This window comes from Strongylocentrotus purpuratus, unplaced genomic scaffold (genome assembly GCF_000002235.5).
Source record: "Strongylocentrotus purpuratus isolate Spur 01 unplaced genomic scaffold, Spur_5.0 spur5_scaffold_13, whole genome shotgun sequence".
Taxonomy (NCBI): Eukaryota; Metazoa; Echinodermata; class Echinoidea; order Camarodonta; family Strongylocentrotidae; genus Strongylocentrotus; species Strongylocentrotus purpuratus.
Window position 1 is genome coordinate 17996563 of NW_022145598.1, and position 22816 is coordinate 18019378.

The 22816-nt window shown below is 38.4% G+C and overlaps 2 protein-coding genes across 3 annotated transcripts in view; one reads left to right on the forward strand and one right to left on the reverse strand.

Moving 5' to 3' along the window:
• Nucleotides 1–10: 10 nt before the first annotated feature.
• LOC115923029 (elongin-C) lies at nucleotides 11–13638 on the reverse strand. The gene is made up of 4 exons (XM_030983065.1): nucleotides 13511–13638; nucleotides 9574–9773; nucleotides 5934–5982; nucleotides 11–2586 (listed from the first exon to the last, which is right to left on the reverse strand). The coding sequence occupies exons 2-4, from the start codon at nucleotides 9734–9736 to the stop codon at nucleotides 2445–2447; spliced, it is 354 nt and encodes a 117-aa protein (XP_030838925.1). The 5' UTR covers nucleotides 9737–9773; nucleotides 13511–13638; the 3' UTR covers nucleotides 11–2444.
• Nucleotides 13639–18194: 4556 nt separating this feature from the next.
• Nucleotides 18195–22816, forward strand: part of LOC105446431 (replication protein A 32 kDa subunit-B-like) — a 10237-nt gene continuing 5615 nt past the window's right edge. The window contains exons 1-3 of one of the 2 annotated variants that reach the window (XM_030983067.1): nucleotides 18195–18348; nucleotides 20016–20131; nucleotides 21243–21344. In XM_030983067.1, coding sequence (XP_030838927.1) covers nucleotides 18330–18348; nucleotides 20016–20131; nucleotides 21243–21344 — 237 coding nt within the window. In that variant the 5' untranslated portion in view covers nucleotides 18195–18329. The remainder of the gene's footprint in view (nucleotides 18349–20015; nucleotides 20132–21242; nucleotides 21345–22816) is intronic. The other variant, XM_030983066.1, reaches the window with a different exon arrangement.

The following is a 22816-nucleotide window of genomic DNA, read 5'->3' on the forward strand; positions in this document are numbered from 1 at the left end:
TAATGAGATAACTACCTGTCAGTGACCACGCATGGAGGTCTAATCCCTCCTGGCCAAAGTAGTGCAGATAGGCTTTAAAATGCTTTTCATCAGAGTCCCTTTATATGTTATATCTATTACAAATACATGTAGGTAGAAATAACATGACTAGCACATGGGTCAAAGGATATTTCTAGCCTGGTCGATGCACACTCTGACAAATTTCTTACCCCCCAAAATGACATTGTAATTGTATAACTTGGTTATTTGTATTTTTTTCTGGGATGGCATTCTGATGCCAGTCTCAAAACACTAGTCATGTGAAGCATCTAGCACCTCTTCAAAAACAATACATGGGACTATGATGATTTCTCTGGAGTCTAAGGCGTACATTTCATGTAGATGTACATTCATTCATTCTTGGTTGATATGTAATATGTGATACATGCAGTGCTGCCTCGCATTACATGTATTCAAGCTCTGAATGTAATGTGTACAGTTTGTGATAAACTGTTTTCACTTCTAGCAATGCGAATAAATACCTTCTATACAGAATATAAGAGGAAATGTAACATTCCAATAATACACAGCAATTGTGAGTAAGAAACATTGATTATTACCACAATTATGTTTCAACAGCATTTCAATAAGAGCATTTTCCCCTTTTTCTATATTGTTTTTGATAGAAAAAATGTGTATACCGTATGCCATATTTGTTGAAATAATCAACATTTTCTCCTTCTTCCCCCTCATAGGCAAATCACATTAAAGTCCACAGCATTTAAACATTTACATACTTAATTTTAATATGTTGTGGTGCTACATTTAATCGATATACATGTAGAAAAGGTTTTCATAACATTCTACTATAGTCCGGCCCTTAGCCATATGTACAACCTATGTAGCATTGAGAAAGCATTTTTTAAAGATTTTAATGCACTTTTTTGACGACAGACCGAGTCCAAATTTTTATGTTGAATATAATCAGCATCTCCTCATTTATACAATATAATGCACAGACATTAAGTATCTCATTCACCGTACGTACATTCTTTAAAATATATCAACAATCCTAGGCTATGTGTAAAAAATAGGCAAGTATCCCGATGCGATAGTTTTACTCTAACATCAAGATTGTTTTAAGGAATTCTTGGGTTCTGGTAAGTTATCAATGTTTTTAGAAGACTGTCTAAAAGTCATTATTAATCCAAAATCATGCAGTAATTAGTTGTTTTGACTAACAAAATGTAAAACAATGACAACTAGCCAAAAGTCATCAACATAAGTTATGCACTTAAAGGATTAAAATTCATTTTAATACCCACATTGTCTTGTTTTATATATTACATAATTTCTATTTTCTAGAATTACGAGCCGAGATACATTTCCTATAAAAGTGATTGTTTCATGCATTAAATTGGAGCTTGCTTGGAATTACATGTAGTACGATCATATTTTCATTTTACCTGAACATAAGACTTCCTAGAATAGAAAAAAAGAGCCATGTCTTTATCATCAATGTTTTTACCTCGTATACATTCTAAACACAGCAAACTTTACAGAGAGCTTTTTACCAACCTAATCATATCATCTGCATAGGACGAAAAGGGCATTATCCATATGCAAAAGTATAAAAGTTAATGTCCTTTTGGCGCTGAGAAGATGATTTATTTATTAGGTAGTATTATCAACAGGGTAGCCTGTCAGTAGTTAAAATACTGTTATAATCGGGGCATAACATTACAATTTGATATTATAATCTTTAGCAAAATTTGGACAACAAAATTAGACTATTTATCCTGGTGTTGTGGAGCCTTCCATTCAAGCCAAATGAAAAGATCTATGCCTACACATGTACTGTACCTTCATCATATACTACTTTGCTATACCAAACATGCATGTATAAATCTTTGATTCAACTTAATTATTCTCCCTCTCTCACGGACCTCACATCTAAACACAGCCATATACAATGTGCTTTCGATAGAATATGGCTGGCATATTAACCCTCAAAGTCACATCTAAACAGACCGTATATGTTTTTCTGTATCTAGACCCTGCTGTCTTTAAAGAAAAAAAATATGCATTAATATTGGGTAGAATATGGGCACATCAATCCTTCTTCACCACATTCAATAACTGAATTAAAGTTGTTAAAGACTGCTATATAGCTAGCCTATGTTTTGTTTCCTTCAAGCATTCATGAGTCATGGACTTTACATTATACTCTGATTGTAAAATAGATGTATGCACCTATAAATTATCCATCATGAAAATTCAGCTCTTAATTACTTTGTTTGTATTGTTTCTATATGGCCATTTTCTATAAAATATTTATATACCATGTAATAGGCCTATAGTTTCTGACACGCAACTCACAAACAAAGAAAAGAAGTTGTTTCGTTGATCTCTTCAGTCTGTCTGCTCGCTCGCCTTGGGGGATGGTATGACCTCTGACCTTTGACCTAACAATCCAGGAAGTTGGCAGCCATGAGGAGTTCAAGGGCAATCTCTGGCTGAATGGGGAATTCTGGGATTTCTGTGGAGCTGTTGGTGTATCGGACCTTGTACGTGAAATACATGCAGACCTTGCAAAGCACATGGGATCTAAATAAACAAAAATCAGCACAAAAAATCATTTAATTCTCTTCATGGAATATGTTCTATGATAAAGTACACCCCTTCCCCCACAAAAAAGTCAGAATAATTAATAGATACGAAGAACTAAATAACTGCTTAGCTTAATGAACATTCAAGAAAAGTTGTGGATACATAACAATATCCCCTAAAAGCCCAGGAGGGTGTTTCACAAAGATCCTAAGTTGAACTTATCGCTAAGTTGGACTTAACAATTATGGAAAGATGTTAGCATCTATGAAAAGTAACAGCTTAAAACTGTGGGCTGCATTTTTATGCCTATTTTTATGCCACATCATGTTTATGTAGTCCGGTATACATACTTCTGTGTACAGTGCTTTTTACGGTACTTAAAGGACAAGTCCACTCGAAAAATAACTTACTTTCATTAAAAGCAGAAAAATCAGACAAACCGATCAAAAAAGGTTTGAGCTAAATCGGATAACTAATAAGAAAGTTATGAATTTTTGAAAAAGTATGTAAAACTATGGAACAATGAGAATCACAACACAAATTGACAAGATGGTTATCAGTTTGTGACGTCATGTCCTCACAACTTATCAATTGCTTTATATAGTTTAATCACATTAATTTCCCTTTTTATCCCCCAAAACTTGATTTCCCCATGTCTTTGCCCAGGTTATATGACTTGTATCATATTGCATGCATGACATTTCCCAAAAACTTTTATGAATTTTGAAGAATTGATACTATTTTCTGAATATTGTTTATTCATAATTATTGATTTTATATAAATAGTTTATCAAAATTCAATTTTTCATGATTTAAGTGGACCCACATCCACATAAAAACACATGACTAACAATCTAACTTGGATGCTGGTGTGAAGAAATAAGATTCTTTGGGTGAAAATAGGAAATTTATATCATCAATATAAAGAAAATAATTAGTGGATAGTGAGGACCATACATCACAGACTCATGAGTGAGTTGCCAATTTGTGTAGTGATTTTCAAAGTATTTCATGTCATTAAACATTCATAACTTTCTTATTAGTTATCTGAGTTTGCTCAAATTTTTTTGATTGGTTTGTCTGATTTTTTTGGTTCTATTGAAAAAAAAATATTTTTGGAGTGGACTTGGGCTTTAAAGGTAATACAAAGTTTTGGTATGGGGTTATGAATTTGCTTCAAATGAACATGTTGGAAGCATAAGCGATCCTACAATATTCAGTGATCGTTGTCGCGTTTGAAATCAAGCCTAAAGTTATGGAACTGTAAATAATTAACTTTATGTTGTATTGCTCCCTCTCAAGGTCAAGATATTAATTAAGCTATAAAACAATGTTTCTTGACTAAAATCGACCGATTAGCTATTCCCGTTTAGAAATTATATATCACAACTACATAGTCTTAGATTTTCATCTTTGCAGCTACCATTATACGGCTGTAGGCGCTCTTTAAAAATTCACCAAAATTTACCGGGAGCACCGGTAAATTGTTATATTCAATTTTTCTTGAAAGCAGAATTGTTTTAGGGGCTAAATTTTCTAGCGCTTATAATACATCTACAGGGGCATCCAAATATATCAAAATTGTAAAGAATCACTATCCACCCAATTTCAAAATTTCCCAAAACTTTGTATTACCTTTAAACCAAGACTTGGCCAAATTTCTTATCATTTTGATGATTCCAGAACCTTGCAGTACTCAACAATACTTACATTTGTACATACATGATCAACCTTTTCTGACCGATTCCACACCGTTACTTTCACAATTCAACCCCATGACCAGAACACAACTTTATCTTTTAAGTAGCCACACAAAGAATCAAAAGTGTTTTGAATTGATGCAAAACTCATATCATTGCGAAGGGGAAGACTTGCTGTTCAAATACAACAACTCTTCTCTTCAAAATATGTTTGGGGCCCGCGGTAATCAACTCTCAAAAACGTTAGTTTTGAGATCCAGATTTTCTGCCTTCAGCAGTCCTTTGTAGAGCGTCAATATTTGTGGCGTCACATACATCACATAATGAGCTGTTTGTTCAGTGTGTGACGTCACAATTCAGAGCTCGCTACGCTTGTGTGTTTGACTTACGTTCAGGGGCGTTTGAGGGTCTAAGGAGGGTCTTGAATAATTGCATTTTACTCCTTTCCATGGTATCTATATGATTTCTCAGCAAATTGTTCGTGTTTTTCAAGAGAAAATCTTTCCATCCATATGTAATTTGTTCTAATTATGAGTTGTTAGTGAATTTTATTTGTGTAGCTCCTTTAAACACACTGAAGAAACAGAGTATCCGAGCACTATACCCAAGGCGGATATGAACATAGCCGAACAATTAATAACAAGCAGCAATTAACAAGCAGATGTAGCATGGTGGTGCTAAACCTTTATCTCTACAAATAACATAATGGCGTACCATAAATCTCCGTGTATAAGACGCACTTTTTTGCCGCCGAAAAAATTTGAAAGTCGGGGGTGCGTCTTATACACAGGTATAGAAAAAAAAATTTTTTTAGTTTCGATTTATGGCGCTATGCCTGGCAATGTCTCCTAGCTCAGTAATCAGTGTGTTGACTCACCACTCGGAAACTACAACAACACTCAAATTTGTCTGTCATCTTGGTTTGAAAGTAATCTTTCTAATAGATCATGCATGACTATTGATGTTTGGCATAGAACACACTGCTTCTGCTAGGTGATGTGAGGAGGCTGGTGTGGGACACTTGGTATCATGAAGCCTTAGACTGTTGTTACTATTAATTGTGACAAGTTCACAACTTCAACTGCACCTCGATGTAAAATGAAGGTCCTTCCCCGCGTGGGTTTTCGGCAACAAAACAACAACAACAACAAAACAAAAAACAATTTTTTTTTTTTTTTTTTTTTTTTTTTTTTTTTTTTGCGCCCCCAAAATAGGGGTGCGCCTTATACACGGATATTTACGGTAACTTTAATTTAAAATGTCTACATATTTTAATTCATTATAGATCAGATATGTGCACAAAGAAAAGACTTTTTTCATATCATGTATACATGTATGTAGAACATAAAATTTCTTTGTGCTGGAATTTAATGTTGTCCAAAAGCGAATCTTTTCAAGCCATAGTAAACTGGCAAGAAAGAATTAGAAATGGACTTCACCAAGAACAATTTACCTAAATAAAATGTAAAAAATAAACACTAAAAACATAGACCAATCACATTTTTCCCCCATTAAACAGAAAAAACATACTTTTTTAAGTCAGTTGTATATATTTATATCTTTAAACTGAAGATCAATTTTTAAATGAAATGTATTTTTTATCATTTAAAAAAATCAATGAAAGGTCCAAACCAAAATACTCACGGGATCTCTTTGAAGTGTACTTCATTTGTTTCATTCTCAGCAAATTGTCCTGAAAAAAAAAATTTAGGTGTAAATTGATATATCCAGACTATGTCATTTATTAATGGCCATGTGTTGTTGACATGAACTGAGAAATACAAAATATATCCCTCTTTAACAACTGCATGCTGACAAGTTGCGCATGCCCTTTAATCACAGTCCAACTTTCCTTTGTCCCTTTAGCTGCAAAATGTTACTGTATAATCTGATATTTTTGCGAATGATAGGCTCAAAGACATTTTCGCGAGTCGTTGCTATCGCGAATAGCACCCAGCAGAATTCAGTGGCGGATCCAGGAATTTCTTACCGGGGGGGGGCACAAAATCGCATGGGGTGAAATATATGACAAACGATGGAGCGAGGCGTCAGCGGCGAGGGAGCGGAGCGACCAAGCGGGGGTGGGTCTGGGGTCAGAACCCCCTCCCTGAGTAGGAAGCATTTGCAATTTTAGAACCACATTAGGTGCATTTTCAGGCACTTCCTGGAGTAATATGACAGAAAATTGCTTTCTCCTACCCCTCAAAGAGTAGGGATCCAGGGACGGATGATGGGATCTGGCTTTTTGCTAATGGGGGGGGGGGGGTGACCCAATGACAACACGGAACATCGTACACGACCCGCGAAGCGGCGAGGCGATTTTATTTGTTGTTGCTATTTTGAAACCCCGTAAGTGATATTTTCCTGGCATCTACTGACACAATGGAGACCATAAAAAGCAGTGCATGATAACGTCTTTTTAAATCAAGTAACAGTTTAAGGGGGGGTCGACCCAAAGACGATGCAGAGCATTGTTCACGAGCAGCGTAGCTGCAAGTCGATTTTTTGGGGTGCTATTTTGAACCCCCGTAAGTGATGTTTTCCTGGCATCTATATACTAACACAATGGAGACCATACAAAGCAGTGCATGATAACGTCTTTTTAAATCAAGTAACAGTTTAAGGGGAGTTCGACCCATGACGATGCGAAGCATCGTCCACGAGCCGCGAAGTCCGAGCCGCATAGCGGCGAGGCGATTTTTGTTGTTGCTATTTTGAACCCCCGTAAGTGATGTTTTCCTGGCATCTACTAACACAGTGGAGACCATTAAAAGCAGTGCCCGATAACATCTTTTTAAATCAAGTAACAGTTTAAGGGGTTTGACCCGATGAGGATGTGGATACTGTGTGGGTCTGGACACATGATGGCGTTTTTCTATTCATATCACATTTTCACTTGGCAGCCCAGGGGGGGGGGGGGGTTAAACCCCCTAACCCCTCCCCCATCCCCCCACAGATCCGCCACTGGGATCTTTCGCAAACTGGAAGCAATAAGCATTACATGTAGGCGATGGAAAAAAAAGTGCTTGCGAAATGGATAGAAACTTCGCGGCCACAGGGATGACAGAAAATAACATGACAATGAAACCAGCAATGGTGACAGGATTAATGGCGGGGACAATCTGCATGCTGAAAGAGCACTTAGAATAGGTATATCGGAAAATTAATTCAAGACTAAGTTATAAGTTAGAAACATAAAGGAGATAAAATCTTTGGTATTAGTCATGTTCGACTTAAAATTGCATGCCCCCCCCCCCCTCCCCTTACCCGGTAAAAAACACCTTCTTATAATATCATCCCCCTTTCTTTCTTTTCCATTCTCATCATTCTCCTTCTCCCCCTTTTCTCTCCTCCGTCTTTCCGCCTTTCTTCTTTTTCCGCCTTTTATCTCCTCTCTCTTTCCCTTTCCCCTCCTTTTTCTCCTCTTCCCTTTTCTTTCCTCCCTCTTTTCTTCTTCTTTCTCTCTTCTCTTTTTTTCTTTTTCCTCTCCTTTTTCTTTCCCCCTCCTTTTTCTTCTTTTCTTTTTTTTGGCCGGGGGGGCACGTGCCCCCTGTTCCCCCCCCCTGGATCCGCCACTGGAATTAATGAATTGGCATGAAGTATTCACTAACTTTCTCACACCAACACATACACACACAGACTTGGTCACGTAAGTACACACACAGGTTTAGGCAGCCCCTCGCACCACATACAGCTAGCCGAGTACCCTACCGATACAAGGATTACGCGTAATATGTGCGATATATACGCACAGGGAGAGAAGGAGAGCGCGGGCGGGAGGGGACAGCATTACATTACAAACATCGCTCGCGATCGAGAGGGGATGCAAGCACATCAAATTATACTGATATTTTCACGCTCCGGAATGATGAGGTGCCAATATTTTTGTGTGTTGATAAATTCGCATAGAGTGAGATTGTTAAGTGATTCTAGGTATGAGGATGCAATATTATGCTTGGAAATCACTTTACAATCTCACTCCATTTATTCAAGTCTTTACTCAGAGCCACAAATAAGTGTGGGTTCCTTAAATGTAAGTGGGACACCAAAAATGTCACAAAGTGGGTCCCTTATTTATGGAATTAGCTGTATACAAGTGAAGCTCATTGTAGACTACATTCAATCAAATTTGAAAGGAAAGAAAAGAAAATGAAGTTTGCTGATCAGGTAAGCTATTAGCAGTAGGATCAAATCAAATATTGTACCAAATATTCATATTAAAAGACCAGCGTGGCCACAATCTAACATTTTGTCCTTGACATCCAAGGTAAATTGCATTCGTGGGGTCAAGGGTGGAATTTCTTAGGGGTTCTTTTTTTTTCTGCTGGGCCCCTTTTGATGTTTTGACCTGTCGCTCATTTTCAAACCTGTCATACATGTACCAAAACTCAAACTGGACACCGTTCCCTGTTAAAAACCCTTGTGGACCACTATGAAGTCCTGACTTTTCTTGGGGTAAAGGTTGAAGTTTCTTAGGGGTCCTTTTTTTCTGCTGGGCCCCTTTTGATGTTTTGACCTGTCGCTCATTTTCAAACCTGTCATACGTGTACCAAAACTCAAACTGGAAACTGTTCCATGTTAAAAACCCTTGTGGACCACTATGAAGTCCTGACTTTTCTTGGGGTCAAGGGTGGAATTTCTTAGGGGTTCTTTTTTTTTCTGCTGGGCCCCTTTCGATGTTTTGACCTGTCGCTCATTTTCAAACCTGTCATACATGTACCAAAACTCAAACTGGACACCGTTCCCTGTTAAAAACTCTTGTGGACCACTCGGGAGTCCCGACTTTTCTGAGGGTAAAGGTTGAAATTTCTTAGGGGTTCTTTTTTTCCTGCTGGGCCCCTTTCGATGTTTTGACCTGTCCCTCATTTTCAAACCTGTCATACGTGTACCAAAACTCAAACTGGACACTGTTCCATGTTAAAAACCCTTGTGGACCACTATGAAGTCCTGACTTTTCTTGGGGTAAAGGTCGAAATTTCTTAGGGGTCCTTTTTTTCTGCTGGGCCCCTTTTGATGTTTTGACCTGTCGCTCATTTTCAAACCTGTCATGTAACATGTACCAAAACTCAAACTGGACACTGTTCCATGTTAAAATCCCTAGATGGAGGATTCTGTGGATGAGTAGCTTAAGGAGTGGGATTTCTAAAAGTGGAATTGATCTCAGGGAGAATTAATTACTTGATAGAATATGGGACAGAGAGTTGTGGCACTCCATGGTCCCCAATGTCCGAGGACATGGCACGGAAAGAAGAAGAAGACGGGCTCTCTATGATTGATTACTTACCTGGTCCACTCAGCATAGCTTTGATGGTGCCCGATGTGAGGGCATGATCTCGTTTCACAATAAATTCATGACCGTCCGATGATACCAGCTTGACGTACATGGCGTCAGGCCCTTCGCAGCCCCCGTAGATCTTATCATCATCACCATCCTTGTTGTCAGCCATGGCGTTCGGTTGTCTAGAAGGAATGGTCAATGGTTATCTGTGGCATCAAGAAAGAAAAAGAATAATGATAATGGATATTTTATAGCACTCATGTTTATCAACAGACCAGCTAAGAAATGGTTAGATTGTGAGAAGGCTGATTGTGCTACTAGATGTCTAAGATCCCTCACGGAAGCGACTAGAACATCACAAGATAGGAAGACCTGGCTTGAGGTCATGAAGCAGAAGCCATCACACATCTCCCAGATGGTGTGGAAGGCTTAGGTCAAGGTCAAGGTATATCAACAGTGTGCAAGGGGCTCAAACATACAAGGCATTCTAATATTACCCTGGCCGTAGCTAGGCTACCAATTTCCTTTCTACCATTGCTCATTTAACACCTGGGGAAGAGTGGCACATATATGAAGAGCTTAATTCCAAAAGGAGTTAAATCCACTTTTGATGAAAATAGAGTTATTGATATCAGAACATTGTTCACTTTAGTACCCGTCTTTGAACAAAATTATTTACTTAAATTTTTGGAGCAATTATGAAAAAAATGCAACTTCTAATATCATTTTTCCATAGACGCCTGTACAAAATCTGGTAAACAAAGGCTTTTTTCTCCGAAGTTACAAACATGGATTTAGCTCCTTTTGGAATGAAACTCTTCATATGTAGATTATCATTCATACCTCAAGTGAAGTGTTCAAACCGCTCAACTACATGTACATGTATGACACCTCTACACATGTGTCTGATACATCACTGGCACAAAGTAGAAATCTAACCTTATTAAAAGAATGTACTTGGATTGAGCAGCATTAATCTTTCCAAACACTGCTTGAAAAACAAATTTGGAAATTAAACATTTCCAGATTTTGGGGAGTTAGGATCTCAACTCTGTACATTCATTTGGATATATTGTGCATGTCTTTACATTTATAACCCCTTTCTGAAGTACATGTAGATGAAATCCTTGACCAGCCAAGGAAAGGGAAGTTTTGAAGTTTTATTGGAGAGATGTTCATCATGGAATCGCAAATTTGTGTTTGATCGATGACAACTTTAGAAATCAGTTACTTTCTTATCTGAATCCGTAACTTTTTAACCTTATATCAGATTTCCCCATCTCTTTCATTCATTATTCTGCTTTTAATTCTATTTAATTTTTTTTTAAATTCTTATCAGGATGAACGATTGTACAATAACTTTTCCCAAGTTTTACTCTATTGGCAATGACTTATTTTTAAGGAAGATCTACATGTACCATAATTAACGGTGTATTAACCGCACCTTTTTGCCGCCGAAAAAAATTCAAAGTCGGGGGTGGGGTTTACACACAGTACACAAAACAAAAACAAAAGAAAAAATTAAAGTTTCGTTTTATGCCCCTCCACCTGGCGCTATGCCTGGCAATGTCTCCCAGCTCAGTAATCGGTGTGTTGACTCACCACTCGGAAACTAGAACAACACTCAAATTTGTCTGTCATCTTGGTTTGAAAGTAATCTTTCTGATAGATTTCAATATGTAGTTGATAAAAATAATTCCTCCAATTTTTCTTCTATTACACGGCGTACCACAAGGTTCTGTCCTAGGTCCTCTACTGTTTTTTAAGTCGGCAAAAAAAAAGTCGGCAAAAAAAAAAGTCGGCCAAAAAAAAGAAAAAAAAAAGAGGGGTGCGGTTAATACACGAGGGCGGTTTATACAATGTTAATTACGGTACATAAATTGTGTGTAGTTCAGATTCAGACAAGAAGTTATGAATCATGACATGGCCCGGCATACATGGTGCTGAATGATGTATTATGAGTGGATTACTTTGGTTGACTCATGAGTGAAGTTCAATGGCGGTGCCAGTAGCAGGGACATATTCATTCCAAATTTCCAAATTTGTGACACAGACCACACAGCCTCACATTAATAGGACATCAATTTGCCACCTTGTCCTTGGCTCGACGTGAAAAGAAGATTGCTCTCAACAATTTTGGACAACCTTACTTATTCGCCATCTATGTTAGTTTTGGGTTATCCGGTATCCAGACACAAATACAATTGGCTCCTGACCTCAATGAGGCAAAAATTTAGGTGAGAGAAAATGCAACGATTTTTGTTTTATCTTCTTCCTCTTTTGTAAGCCAAAGTCTCCATAACGGGTCTTTCTACAATACACCAGTTCATGGTTAGCACATGGATGCAATGACCCCGAATATCCACAGATCAAGTGCCACAGATCTTCAAAACATGAAGAGGTCCCACTTTGTACATTTTGAAATAAACAATCCTACAGCGATGGAGATGCTACATGCTTAGCCTTTGTTTCCCCTTTTCAAAGAATACTTCCACCTGTGTATCATGGAGTGCTCTGCTTGTGCATGAATGAATAATGATTACATAACTTTCATGAGCATGTATCCACTATCCAGTATTCCTTCTCTTTGTATTTCGCAATTTGTTCTGCAATGACCTTTATCTGCTCATGCTCAGACTGCAACCGTGAACTGGCTTATTGAAAGAAAGCCTGCCAAATGGATTATTTGTCTCTACAGTTGCAGTGACTCAGCAGCATGAGCTGATATACCCTTGACACTGGCAGGAATGGCAGCAATGCCAAGACTCTATGCTTTGTTTTCTTTCTATCAATCTATTTTGAGTTGTGCATGATGCAATCAAATATTTTCTGCCTTTCAATTTATGTAATCATTGTTACTTTCAAGGAATTTTATTGAATAAATTATCCATAAAAAATCTTGATCATGAACTTTGGACTTGTTCTTTCTTTTTGCCTTTTACCAAACTTTGTGTGTCCCTGTCTGACATGAATTGAGATTGCACCATTTCCGAAAATGTTACGTTGATTGATTTCTAACGATATTTAGCAGATATTGAGATATTCGTGTATCAATTAACATTTCTGAAAACTTTAAAATGTAGGCCCTAGTTCAGAATCATATCCAGACTTTGACTTACAAGTAACTCTGGCGTGGAGATACCCTACTAAAACATACCAAAAGTCGACTAAATCGTCATCTGCGGATTTCGGGTTCCTGATTCGTGCGCTGGCAATGCGAAAAAACCGGATTCTAGGTAATAAAATACCCCCAGTTCATCGTCTACTTTTGGTTTTATGGGTTGTCTGTCTTACCAAGGATTTACCTCTCATAACGTGAAAGTCCTGTACAAGTCAATGTGAAAATGCATCAAGAAAATCATTACGGAATTCTAACCGTTTTTTTGCATCGCCAACGTGCGGATCGGAAATAAGAATCGAAATAAAAATGTTGACGATCCTCATTTTGCCGGCGCGGCCTGTCCACTATTTACGAAGACAATCCTCGTTTATGCCAACGATCCTTATTCTCGGACCAGCGCCTAACTGTAAATAGAGTCTAGACCTAGACCTAGATCTATATCTACATGTAGATCTAGATCTATGATGGTTTCTCATTTTGCAATTAATTAATTTTTTTATCTCGACCTGCAGAACCAATCAAAGGCTAAGCTCAGACTCACTGCATGCTTATCATTCACTGAATCAGTGAATGACTGATCACATGCATTCACGTCAAACAAATACGATCAACAACAGAAGAAATCGACAGCCCAGCGGTCAACGCGAAATAACGTCGAAGACCGGTATTCGATGATCATTCATTATTTGACGAGGCACATTCTCAAAACCCCAGCAAAAGTACATTACGATCAACAGACACCAATTTCCATATCAATAACCAAAATTTGGAACTTATTTCAAATAGTAAATTTAATTCAAAAAGTGTACGGAGGTAACTTACGACTCGTTGCTGGCCACACCACAGTGATCGTCGAATTGAAAACACACAAGCCGGTTTCTAAGTAATGGCCACGCGATACAACACTGAGTGTTTCTATTGTCAATGCAGTGGGTCTCCAACAATGATTAGTGGTGTCAAATGCAGAAGTATTTCCCAGTGGGCCGTACTGTATCGTTCCAGAGCTTTTCATTTTCTTTATAAGAAATAACTTGTTAATATATTTTTTTTTAATCCTTTAAATTGCATTTTTAAACAATTTATTACCAACAAAATATAATATCCTATATTCAAAATAAAATTTGATGTTGCTTGTCATTGTCAATTAGAGAAGTTACAATCTAGAAAAACTTGAATTCAGAATATTTTATGACGTTTCTGTCTTATCGGATGGTCAAAAGCTTTCGTCGAAACCACGTATTTCGCTGAACCATTGTAACATTGTGCAGCCGTTTTGTTTACATATCACAAGTTCCTCATGCATAACTCATCGAACGATAACTTTCTCTCTTGATCTTTTTTATTCATATCCTACTTTTTCGGGGATAATTATTATCTTTCAAGTAGTCCCTAGTATGATTTCTTTGTTAAAATTTCCTGGCGGGATAATCAGTTCCTTAGAAAACCTTTTGATCCCGCGCGTAAGTCTTCAGGGACCAGATAATACTCATTATTAAAAAATTTGAGAGGGGCATACTTAAACTTCGTACCCCGCAAAGCAGAATTAGCTCCGAGCCTTCACCCCTCAGTATATGGAGCCCCTATTCAATAAATAGTGATAGAACAAAGAATTCCTAACCACCATTACAATTTTTAAATCGGTTGGGATCCATAAAATTATATATAAACAGGGAGTTAATGTATTTCTTCAATTCTGAATTTGTTGACGATTGGAGGATTATTATGGTTGCTAAATAGGAATAGAACCAGGAACATTCAAAATCCTTGATATAGTTATTTTCACTGAAGTTTAATGCCTAAATGCAATTATCGCTTTTAGCGTAGGCATGATATACAAGAAAACAACCCCCCCCCCCCATTTTTTCAAAGTGCCCCTTTTTACAGAGGAAAAGTGCTCGATCCTTTAACTTTGTAAGAAGTGCCCCTTTTTACAGAGGAAAAGTGCCCCTATATTTACATCTGAGAGGTTCCCCTTTTACTTTGACAATATAGTGCCCCGAAGAACCCCTTCCCCTTCCAATTCCATTCCCCATTTCATCTCTGGTAAATGACCCTTTTCAGGTACGAGAAGTTACTCCTTTACCTCCGATAATTGCCCCTATTCAAATCTGAGAGATACCCGTTTTACTTGGTCAAGTGCCCCTTCCCCTCCTGATAAGTGTTCTGATGAGTGTCCGTTTTTCACCTCGTATAAGTGCATGCTGGCCCCTAGCTTATTTTGACACACGCCCAGGCGCGTACGCAGGATTTTTTCAAGGGGGGGGGGGGGGGGGGGGGGGGGGGTTTTAACATTTTTAAATCGGGCCGAAAATTTCGCATCGACTCAGCCAGCCGCTGAATAAGCGGGGGGGAGGGGGGGGGGGGTAAGAGGACACTTTCTTTTTTCTTTTTTTGTAGGTCTCGAAATTTGAAAAATTGACATTTTGCTCCGTTGGGGGGGGGGGTAAGGAATAATTTTTTTTTTTTTTTTTTTTTTTTATTATTAAAAAAAAAAAAACCAAAGGGGGGCGGGGTTTGGGTTTTTTTAGGGGGGTTTATACACATAAAAATATCAAAGGGGGGTTTAACCCCCCCAAACACTCCCCCCCCCCCCTGCGTACGCGCCTGCACACGCCTCTCACTCTTTCTTTAATAAGAGCCACCTCCCCCCCCCCCCCCTTTTATAAAAGCCCCCTTTTACCTCCCTGATAAATGCCCCTATTAAAATCTGATCGGCGCCCCTTTTTGTTTCAACTAATGTTCTTTTCTGTATTACAAGTGCCCCTGTTTCATTCTCATAAGTTTCCCTTTTCATATCTGGTCAGTGCTCCTTTTTAGGTGGGATAAGTGCCCTTTTTTCACCTCCCTTTTAAAAATGATACGAGCCCCTTTTCTTTTTTAATAAGGGATGAATCCCCTTTTCATAAATACTTCGTTTCACCTCTTATAAATGCCCCTATCAAAATCTGATCGATTCCCGTTTTCCGTCGACAAATGCCCATTTCCCACTCTCATAAGTGCATTTTCTCATCCCTGGTGAGTACCTCTTTTGGTAAGTGTATAATAAGTGCCCCATATTAACCTCTGGTAATTAACCTTTGTACTTTGGCACGTGCTCCTTTTCTTTTCTAATAAATGTCTTATCCCTTTCGCTGAGTGTCCCCTTTTCATCTGATTATTTAATAAGCGCACCCCTGATTCAAGCAACTAAGAGCAATTTCCCCCAAAGCTCGCTCGCATTTAAAAATGATGTAATTATGTTACTTATTTTAAAGGTCTTGTCAGTCTTCCGCTATAAGAAAGGCTTATAAACCCATCAGGATCAGGTTTTTTTTTCTTCTTTACAAGATGCAATTTCGCACTGCGATCTCATAAATCTTTTTAAAATTTTCCTCGCTCGCTTGCAAATAAATTTTCAGACCATCACACCCAACTGCAAAGTATGATTCATAGGCAATATCTTGTTTAGAAGCAGTAACATCAACAATATTGACCCTTGCATGAAAAAAGATCGATTTAAAGTCACTATATTGCAAAGTAACAAAAATATAGGTTTTCTACATTAACAGAACTCTGACTTTATTTTCCATTAGCAGAGCAGCAATGCTCCCACCCCTAGACTGAAAGCTTCAGTCTCTGATATCGACGGCTGTTCCACTGAGATTACACCTGGCTCCTCTGACCACCTCTATTGTCAGTATTATTAAAGAATGACCCATACCCAGGGGCGGCTGAGCGACTTCCAAAGTGGGGGGGGGGGGGGGGGGGGGGGTGGGGCACCAAGAAAAAAGGGCACCTTCAAAGGGAAATGTCAAAGCGAAAATATACAATCTTTTAGACATTGGTATATCCCTACATTGTGATTACATTATCAGGGATGATTTCAATATTTGTTTCACCATATACACCATACAAGATAATTGCTTAAGCATCATGCTTTGCAGTTGGGTGTGATGGTCTGAAAAATTATTTGCGAGCGAGCGAAGCGAGCAAGGAAATCTTAAATATTTGTGAGATCGCTGTGCTAAAAATTACAATTGTTATAAATAGGAAAAACAAAACAATCCTGATGGGGTTATAAGCACATTCTCATAACGTAAGACTGAAAAGCCATTTGATAAGTAACATAAGTATAATCATCTACATATGCGTTTGGGGCACGTTTAATGATGAGAGGAAAAGGGGAAACTTATCAGAAAAGAAAAAAGGAGCAAAGAGTAATCATCAGAGGTGAAAATGGGGCACTTCTTACACCCTCAAAAAGAGGCACTCACCAGGGATGAAAAAAGTCAGTCATGAGAATAGGAAATGGGCATTTGTCGACGGAAAGAAGGCGCCCCCCCCCATCATATCTTGATAGGGGCATTTATGAAAAGGGATATGTCCCTTATTAGAAAAGAAAAGGAGCAAGTATCATTGTTAACAGGGAACTTATCAGAGGTGAAAAGAGGCACTTATCGCACCTGAAAAGGGGCAATGACCAGATATGAAAAGGGGCACTTATGTGAATGAAAAAGGGGCACCTAGCAGATTTTAAAGGGTATTTATCGGAGGTTAAGAGGGCACTTATCTGAAGTGAAAAGGAGTAACTTCTCGTAACTGAAAAGGGTCAGAGGAGGGGCACTTATAAGAAGGGGGAAGTGGCTCTTTTTTTAACGGGGGCACTTACCATTAGGAAAAGGGGCACTTATTAGAAAGGAAAGGGGCACTTTTGAAAATATAAGGTTCGCTTATCCGAGTTAAAATGGGGGTAGTTATTAAAAGGGGAAGGTGCACTTATTACAAAGGAAAAGTTGCACTTGTCAAATTAAAAGAGGCACCACTCAGATTTGAATAGGGGAATTATCAGAGGTGAAGGGGGCACTAATCAAAAGTAAAAAGAGGCACTTCTCGTACCTGACAAGGGGCCCTTATTAGAGATTAAAAATGGCACTTATGATGGAAAATGGACACTTATTGCAGAGGAAAAAGGGATCTTGTCGAAGGAAAAGGGGCACGTGTCCAAATAAAAGGGGCACTCATCAGAGTTGAAAAGGGGAAGGGCACTTTTACATATTAATAGGGGCACTTGTCAAAGTAAAAGGGGCACTATTTCTATGTAAAAAAAAAGGGCGCTTCTTACAAATCAAGTAAAAGGAGCACTTTTCCTACGTAAAAGGGGGCACTTTTCGGGTGCTTGAAAAAGTGGAGGGGGGGCACTGTGCCCCCCTGCCCCCCTGGAGGACCGCCTCTGCCTATACTAGATGGTTATTTCTGTCTACCATATATCCCATCGCCCTAGAAAAAAAAGTCTGGAGCCGGGTCTAGGATTGATCTCAGAAAAAGGTTTTGAATCTGAGAATTTTTTAAATGTGCATTTCACTTGTTTCTTGAGCAAATTAAAAGAGATCCTATTTTGTGTCTACTTTAATGATTGAATCTATCACTTTCCCTGTACCCCCGCCGGTACCTCACTGCGCATGCTTCGCGCGCTAGCTAATAATATATGTCAATCTAACAAGCGCTATGATTGGTCAATTCTTTGATTCCGGCGCGCCGTCTCTAAACCCGCGAACCTCGACTGCGAAGCTCTGTTTTGGTTTCAAAAGGACTTGTTCAAAGTGCCTTTTCTACATATAAATCCCAACTTTTGTATTTCCATCGTCTTGAACACTTTTCGAATATGTTCAACAATCAAGGAGGTAATGGTCTTTTCTGATGATTTTATTGTAGTTCCTTGAACTCTTGTGAAAGTATGTGTTACGTTTGTGTGTGAGAGGATAGTGGAATGTACAACAAATACCACAGACTACAGTCCCAGAAGTTCAGATTTGTGTCTCTGTCACGTCAGTAAATAGACATGGCATGGCCGTGTGTTGTGGAGGCCAATCCAAAGGCAAAGAGTTTTTGTGTCTTCCGTACTAGACTACTGACATTATATGTATAAACTGCAATTTTTATATTCTAAACTTACGAAAGATAGATTATGTAATTCATAAACTGATTTACCAGTTAGTCTACTACCAGTCCAGGCAGTACCACATTCGAATTTGCCATGCAAACATTGCAATTGCAACTTGTAGAGACTAGTTGTACTTGCAAGTCTTGATTTGGCGCTAGCCTATGCCGTTAGTTCAGAAGTCTATCCAAAATTTGACCCTACTAAAAGTTAAAACATACCCAAAATAAATTAATTATTCATCAAATGTCTAAATAAAGGTCATGATTTAAAAGTCGATATGTTTGTTACCTGTTTCGTGTCAATTTTCTTATCTGTTTCAGAGTATTTTTCCTAAAAACAAAGTCAACTTGTTAGTAAAGGAGCCGGTTTTCGGCCACTTAAGACAAAATCCTATTTATTATCATTTCTTGTTCAAATCATGAAGCAAATATTATTATTTAAACAAATAAAGAATCCCAGAAAAAAAATCACGAATTGCCATGACAATATTCATTTCAATTTTCACTGTTTTGGAGCCGGTTATCGACCTAGCGAGCCAGTTTACGACCGCATGTACAAAGTCAATAGGAAGCGCGCGCCGTGCGTTTCCGCGCTGATCTATAGCACAATCGGGCAGAGCATGTATCCCACGCCGGAGCTCCCCGGTGCTCGCTTGGTCGAAAACTAGCACTGCGGTGATCGGAAATTGGAATCTGAATTAGACGGACATATCGTGTGTGCGTCGCGGTGTTCGGCTGCATTGATTTAATACATGCGATGAGATACTTTTGAGCTTGCGACTAACACAAAATCTGAAAAGTACTTGAAATAAAGCACATTTTATGGTACCCATATTTCTTACAGACACGCGTAAGATACTCAATTTTTCAGATTTGGGTAGCGGGACCGCCGATTTCATCGCTAAAATGTGATATTTTAGGATATATCCATTGCAAATGTGGTTCTTCAGTGACTCTGGCATTGTATGGTATGTGTGGGATATGCGTTGTGCTATTACGCGATGTATTTTAAAGGGATTTTATCATGCATCCAACGGATCGGCCGAAAACTGGAGCTGGTCGATTACCCCCTCCTTTACTCTAGACACAAAATAGTCAGCGACCGTAAGAGAAAATCGCCTTGTTCGTGTTGTTTCCTTTGATTTTTTGTAAGCCAAATCTCCAATCTTCTTCTTTCTCTGTTGAGTACGTACAGAGCCTATTTTTGTATCATCTTGAAGACACTTGTTACACATAACGACTGACAGTGACAAGTCAACGGTTTGTGCCTGCAAACCATCTATTCCTCTTGACTGCTTGTAGATTTGGATTACCTCAGCTTTCGGTCTTCAGTACGAGAGGATTTTCAATCAGTTTCCATTGTGTCTTTAACAAGTTAAAAAATGTATATTTGTGAATTCCTTGTCAGGTTTTGATGGGTTTAGTAATGACCAAGGAGGGCAAGGCATGGGAGGAGGTGGCTTCAATTCACCTGGATTAGGGGGAGGATTCAACTCACCAGGAGTCGGAGCATCACAGTCTAAGGTTTGTACACATCATTATCATTCTTCCTTAGGCCTAAACAATATAGAGATGTTGTATCGCCCTTAAGGTACCAAAACATGGGTCGGACGGTCGGAATAGTTTTTTCTTCTTCTTTTTTCTCCCTCTTTGGGCTGATATTTCTCAGTTTTGAATGCTTTAATACATTGTTTTCTTCTAGAAAACGGTGAAAAAAAACTTTTTTAAAAAGCCGACAGTAGATTTCAAGATTTTTGGGTTGGTCGCAAAGGGCAATACAACATCTTTTTTTTAAACGCCTTATGTAATGGTCTGTTTGCATCATAATTATTATACTTTGTTTCAATTCTTACATTCATGTATTCCATCTTTGTGAAAAAATTCCCTAGGTTAAAAAAAACATCTGATATTTGGAAGAAATAGTTTCCTAACTACCTTTTAAATGATAGGATATTAATTATGTTTCTAAATTCATAGAGATATACTTTACACAATTGTGATTTTTTTTGGGGGTGGTTAAAATAAGAACAGGGCCCTGTTTTATAGTACCTGTTGATTGATGCCAAGTTTTATCACACAAATATGATGCTGCCAAACAGTCTGACAAACCATAGGACCACGAGACATGAGTTAACAGACCATATAAAACTTGAGATCAGAGTCGAGAAGAAGCTCCAAGAATTTCTCCTTTGCTGAGATTAATCCATTTATTTATTTCTGATATTTAGACAGGGTGACTCATTATCACCAATAATGGTGGTCTTCCATGAGGCCCTGTTAAACATAATGAGGAACAATAGTTTAAAAAATATATATATAATAATAGTAATAACAAAATCATGAACAAAAATTCATAACAGCAATAAAGAATAAGTAAGAACACATGTATAAACATATATACAAAGTATATGGTATCCTTGATAATGAATGAATGGTTTGCTTGTTTTGTGTTGCTTTGCTTTTTCGTGCAAGAAAACGTTGCATATTTATAATATATTAATGTAACATTATAGTATAGATAGATAGATGGTAATTATTTTGTAAATCCGATGAAAAGTAACTACCGGTATTAGCATATTTCGGTATGTATTAGACTTTGAATTCATTTTTATTCTTCTTCTCCCTGTATCTATAGGCAAAGAGAGCACAGAAAATCATACCATGTAACATTGCACAGATCATGCAGGCAGCACAGAATGAAAATGATTTCAAAATCGGTGATGTTGAAATTCATCAGGTAATTATATTTTTATGCAAATGATTTTCAGTGAATGTTGAGAAAGGACGGAGTCCAAGAGTATTGTAGGGGATCGTGTGATGGCATTATCATTAGAACCGATGGATGGATTACCATCAAACTCAAGAGATGTATGTATCATGCAATGAACTGAGTAGATTTTAAGGTCATGAGATCGAAGGTTATGAGACTCATTATGCATGCATAAATAGCTTGTGAATTCATTCTCATTAGAATTGACGGATGGATTACAATCAAACTTAGGACATGTATATCTTGCAAAGCCAATGAACTTATTAGATTTAAGGATCATGAGGTCAAAGATCAAAGGGTCATACATGTATATGAGAAATAGCTTGTAATCGCGATATCCTGAGAACCTGTTCTGGATTACGATCAAACTTGAATTTGAAAAATTGCTTCTGTTTTGGTTTGTAAAATTGCTCTATGACGGAGGCATCAAGTTCCATCTAGTTTATCCTTTTTTAATATTCCAAAACCCCCTAACTTAAGATTTGCACAGTCACAGTCAGATGATGATTAACCCCTAATATGTGATGCCAGTTCCTAAGATCCTAGAGAGTCCCTACTGGTAATCCCCTGAGAAACCAGAGTAATCATAATGCCTTGAGGGGGACCGTCTGTAATCTTGATGATTGACCCTAACCTTAATGTCCATGGACGTCCCTCGTAGGATGCCGGACACCAGGTTTACCTCAGTGGTCTTTCATTGTAAACCCAGATGGACAGGACACCATCCGACACGGGATGTGAGCTGCCACCGCTAGAGATCCTGCGGTGTTCCGTAGCTCCATCTCACGATGGGACAGAGTGGGCTGGATTTACCAAGAAAGTTAGGAAATGGGAAAAGATCTTGCTAAGTGGCAGGGAGAGGAGTTGGACAAAATGAGTCATTCAGGAAAGTCTTAGGATATCCAGTTTCTTGTTAGATGCCACTTCAATCCCTGTTGCTAGTAAGCATTTGTTTTGTTTGGTCAGTCAGGATGGGGAGACTGTGGGTTGGAAATCAGAAGGGTCTGTCTAGGAATCCTCGGCTGGCTCTGTGATCACAAACATCTTTGGTAATCTGATGACTATAAACTAAATGTAGTAGTGTCGTGGTCGAGTGTTTTAAGGCGCTTGACTAGAGATGCGAAGGTCAAGGGTTCGAATCCCGACACTGCACTAATATCCTTTGACAAGATATTAACCTGCACTTGTTACACTCCACCCAGGTGTTAAATGGGTACCCGGTAGGATGTGACCTTCATTGTTGGTCAAACAGTTTTGAGCTCCAAGTAACGCCTGGCTGGAATGCTCCCCAGGGAGCGGAGATTGTGCACAATCCAATGACCGGGGTAACAGTATATCTGTAAAACGCTAAGAGACATCATAGATGTATTAAGTGCTATATAAAAGCGGAATTATTACTATTATGAAAGATTGGATGCTACTTGAAAGTGCAGAGTGGT

Bases quoted from the DNA above. Each gene is read 5' to 3' on its own strand.
- LOC115923029 (XM_030983065.1), bottom strand. From the start codon at position 9,736: ATGGCTGACAACAAGGATGGTGATGATGATAAGATCTACGGGGGCTGC. The intron at 5,983-9,573 runs GTAAGTAATCAA...TTTTTTTTTCAG, and splicing joins AGCTATGCTGAGTGGACCAG to GACAATTTGCTGAGAATGAA. The intron at 2,587-5,933 runs GTGAGTATTTTG...TTGTTTATTTAG, and splicing joins GTACACTTCAAAGAGATCCC to ATCCCATGTGCTTTGCAAGG.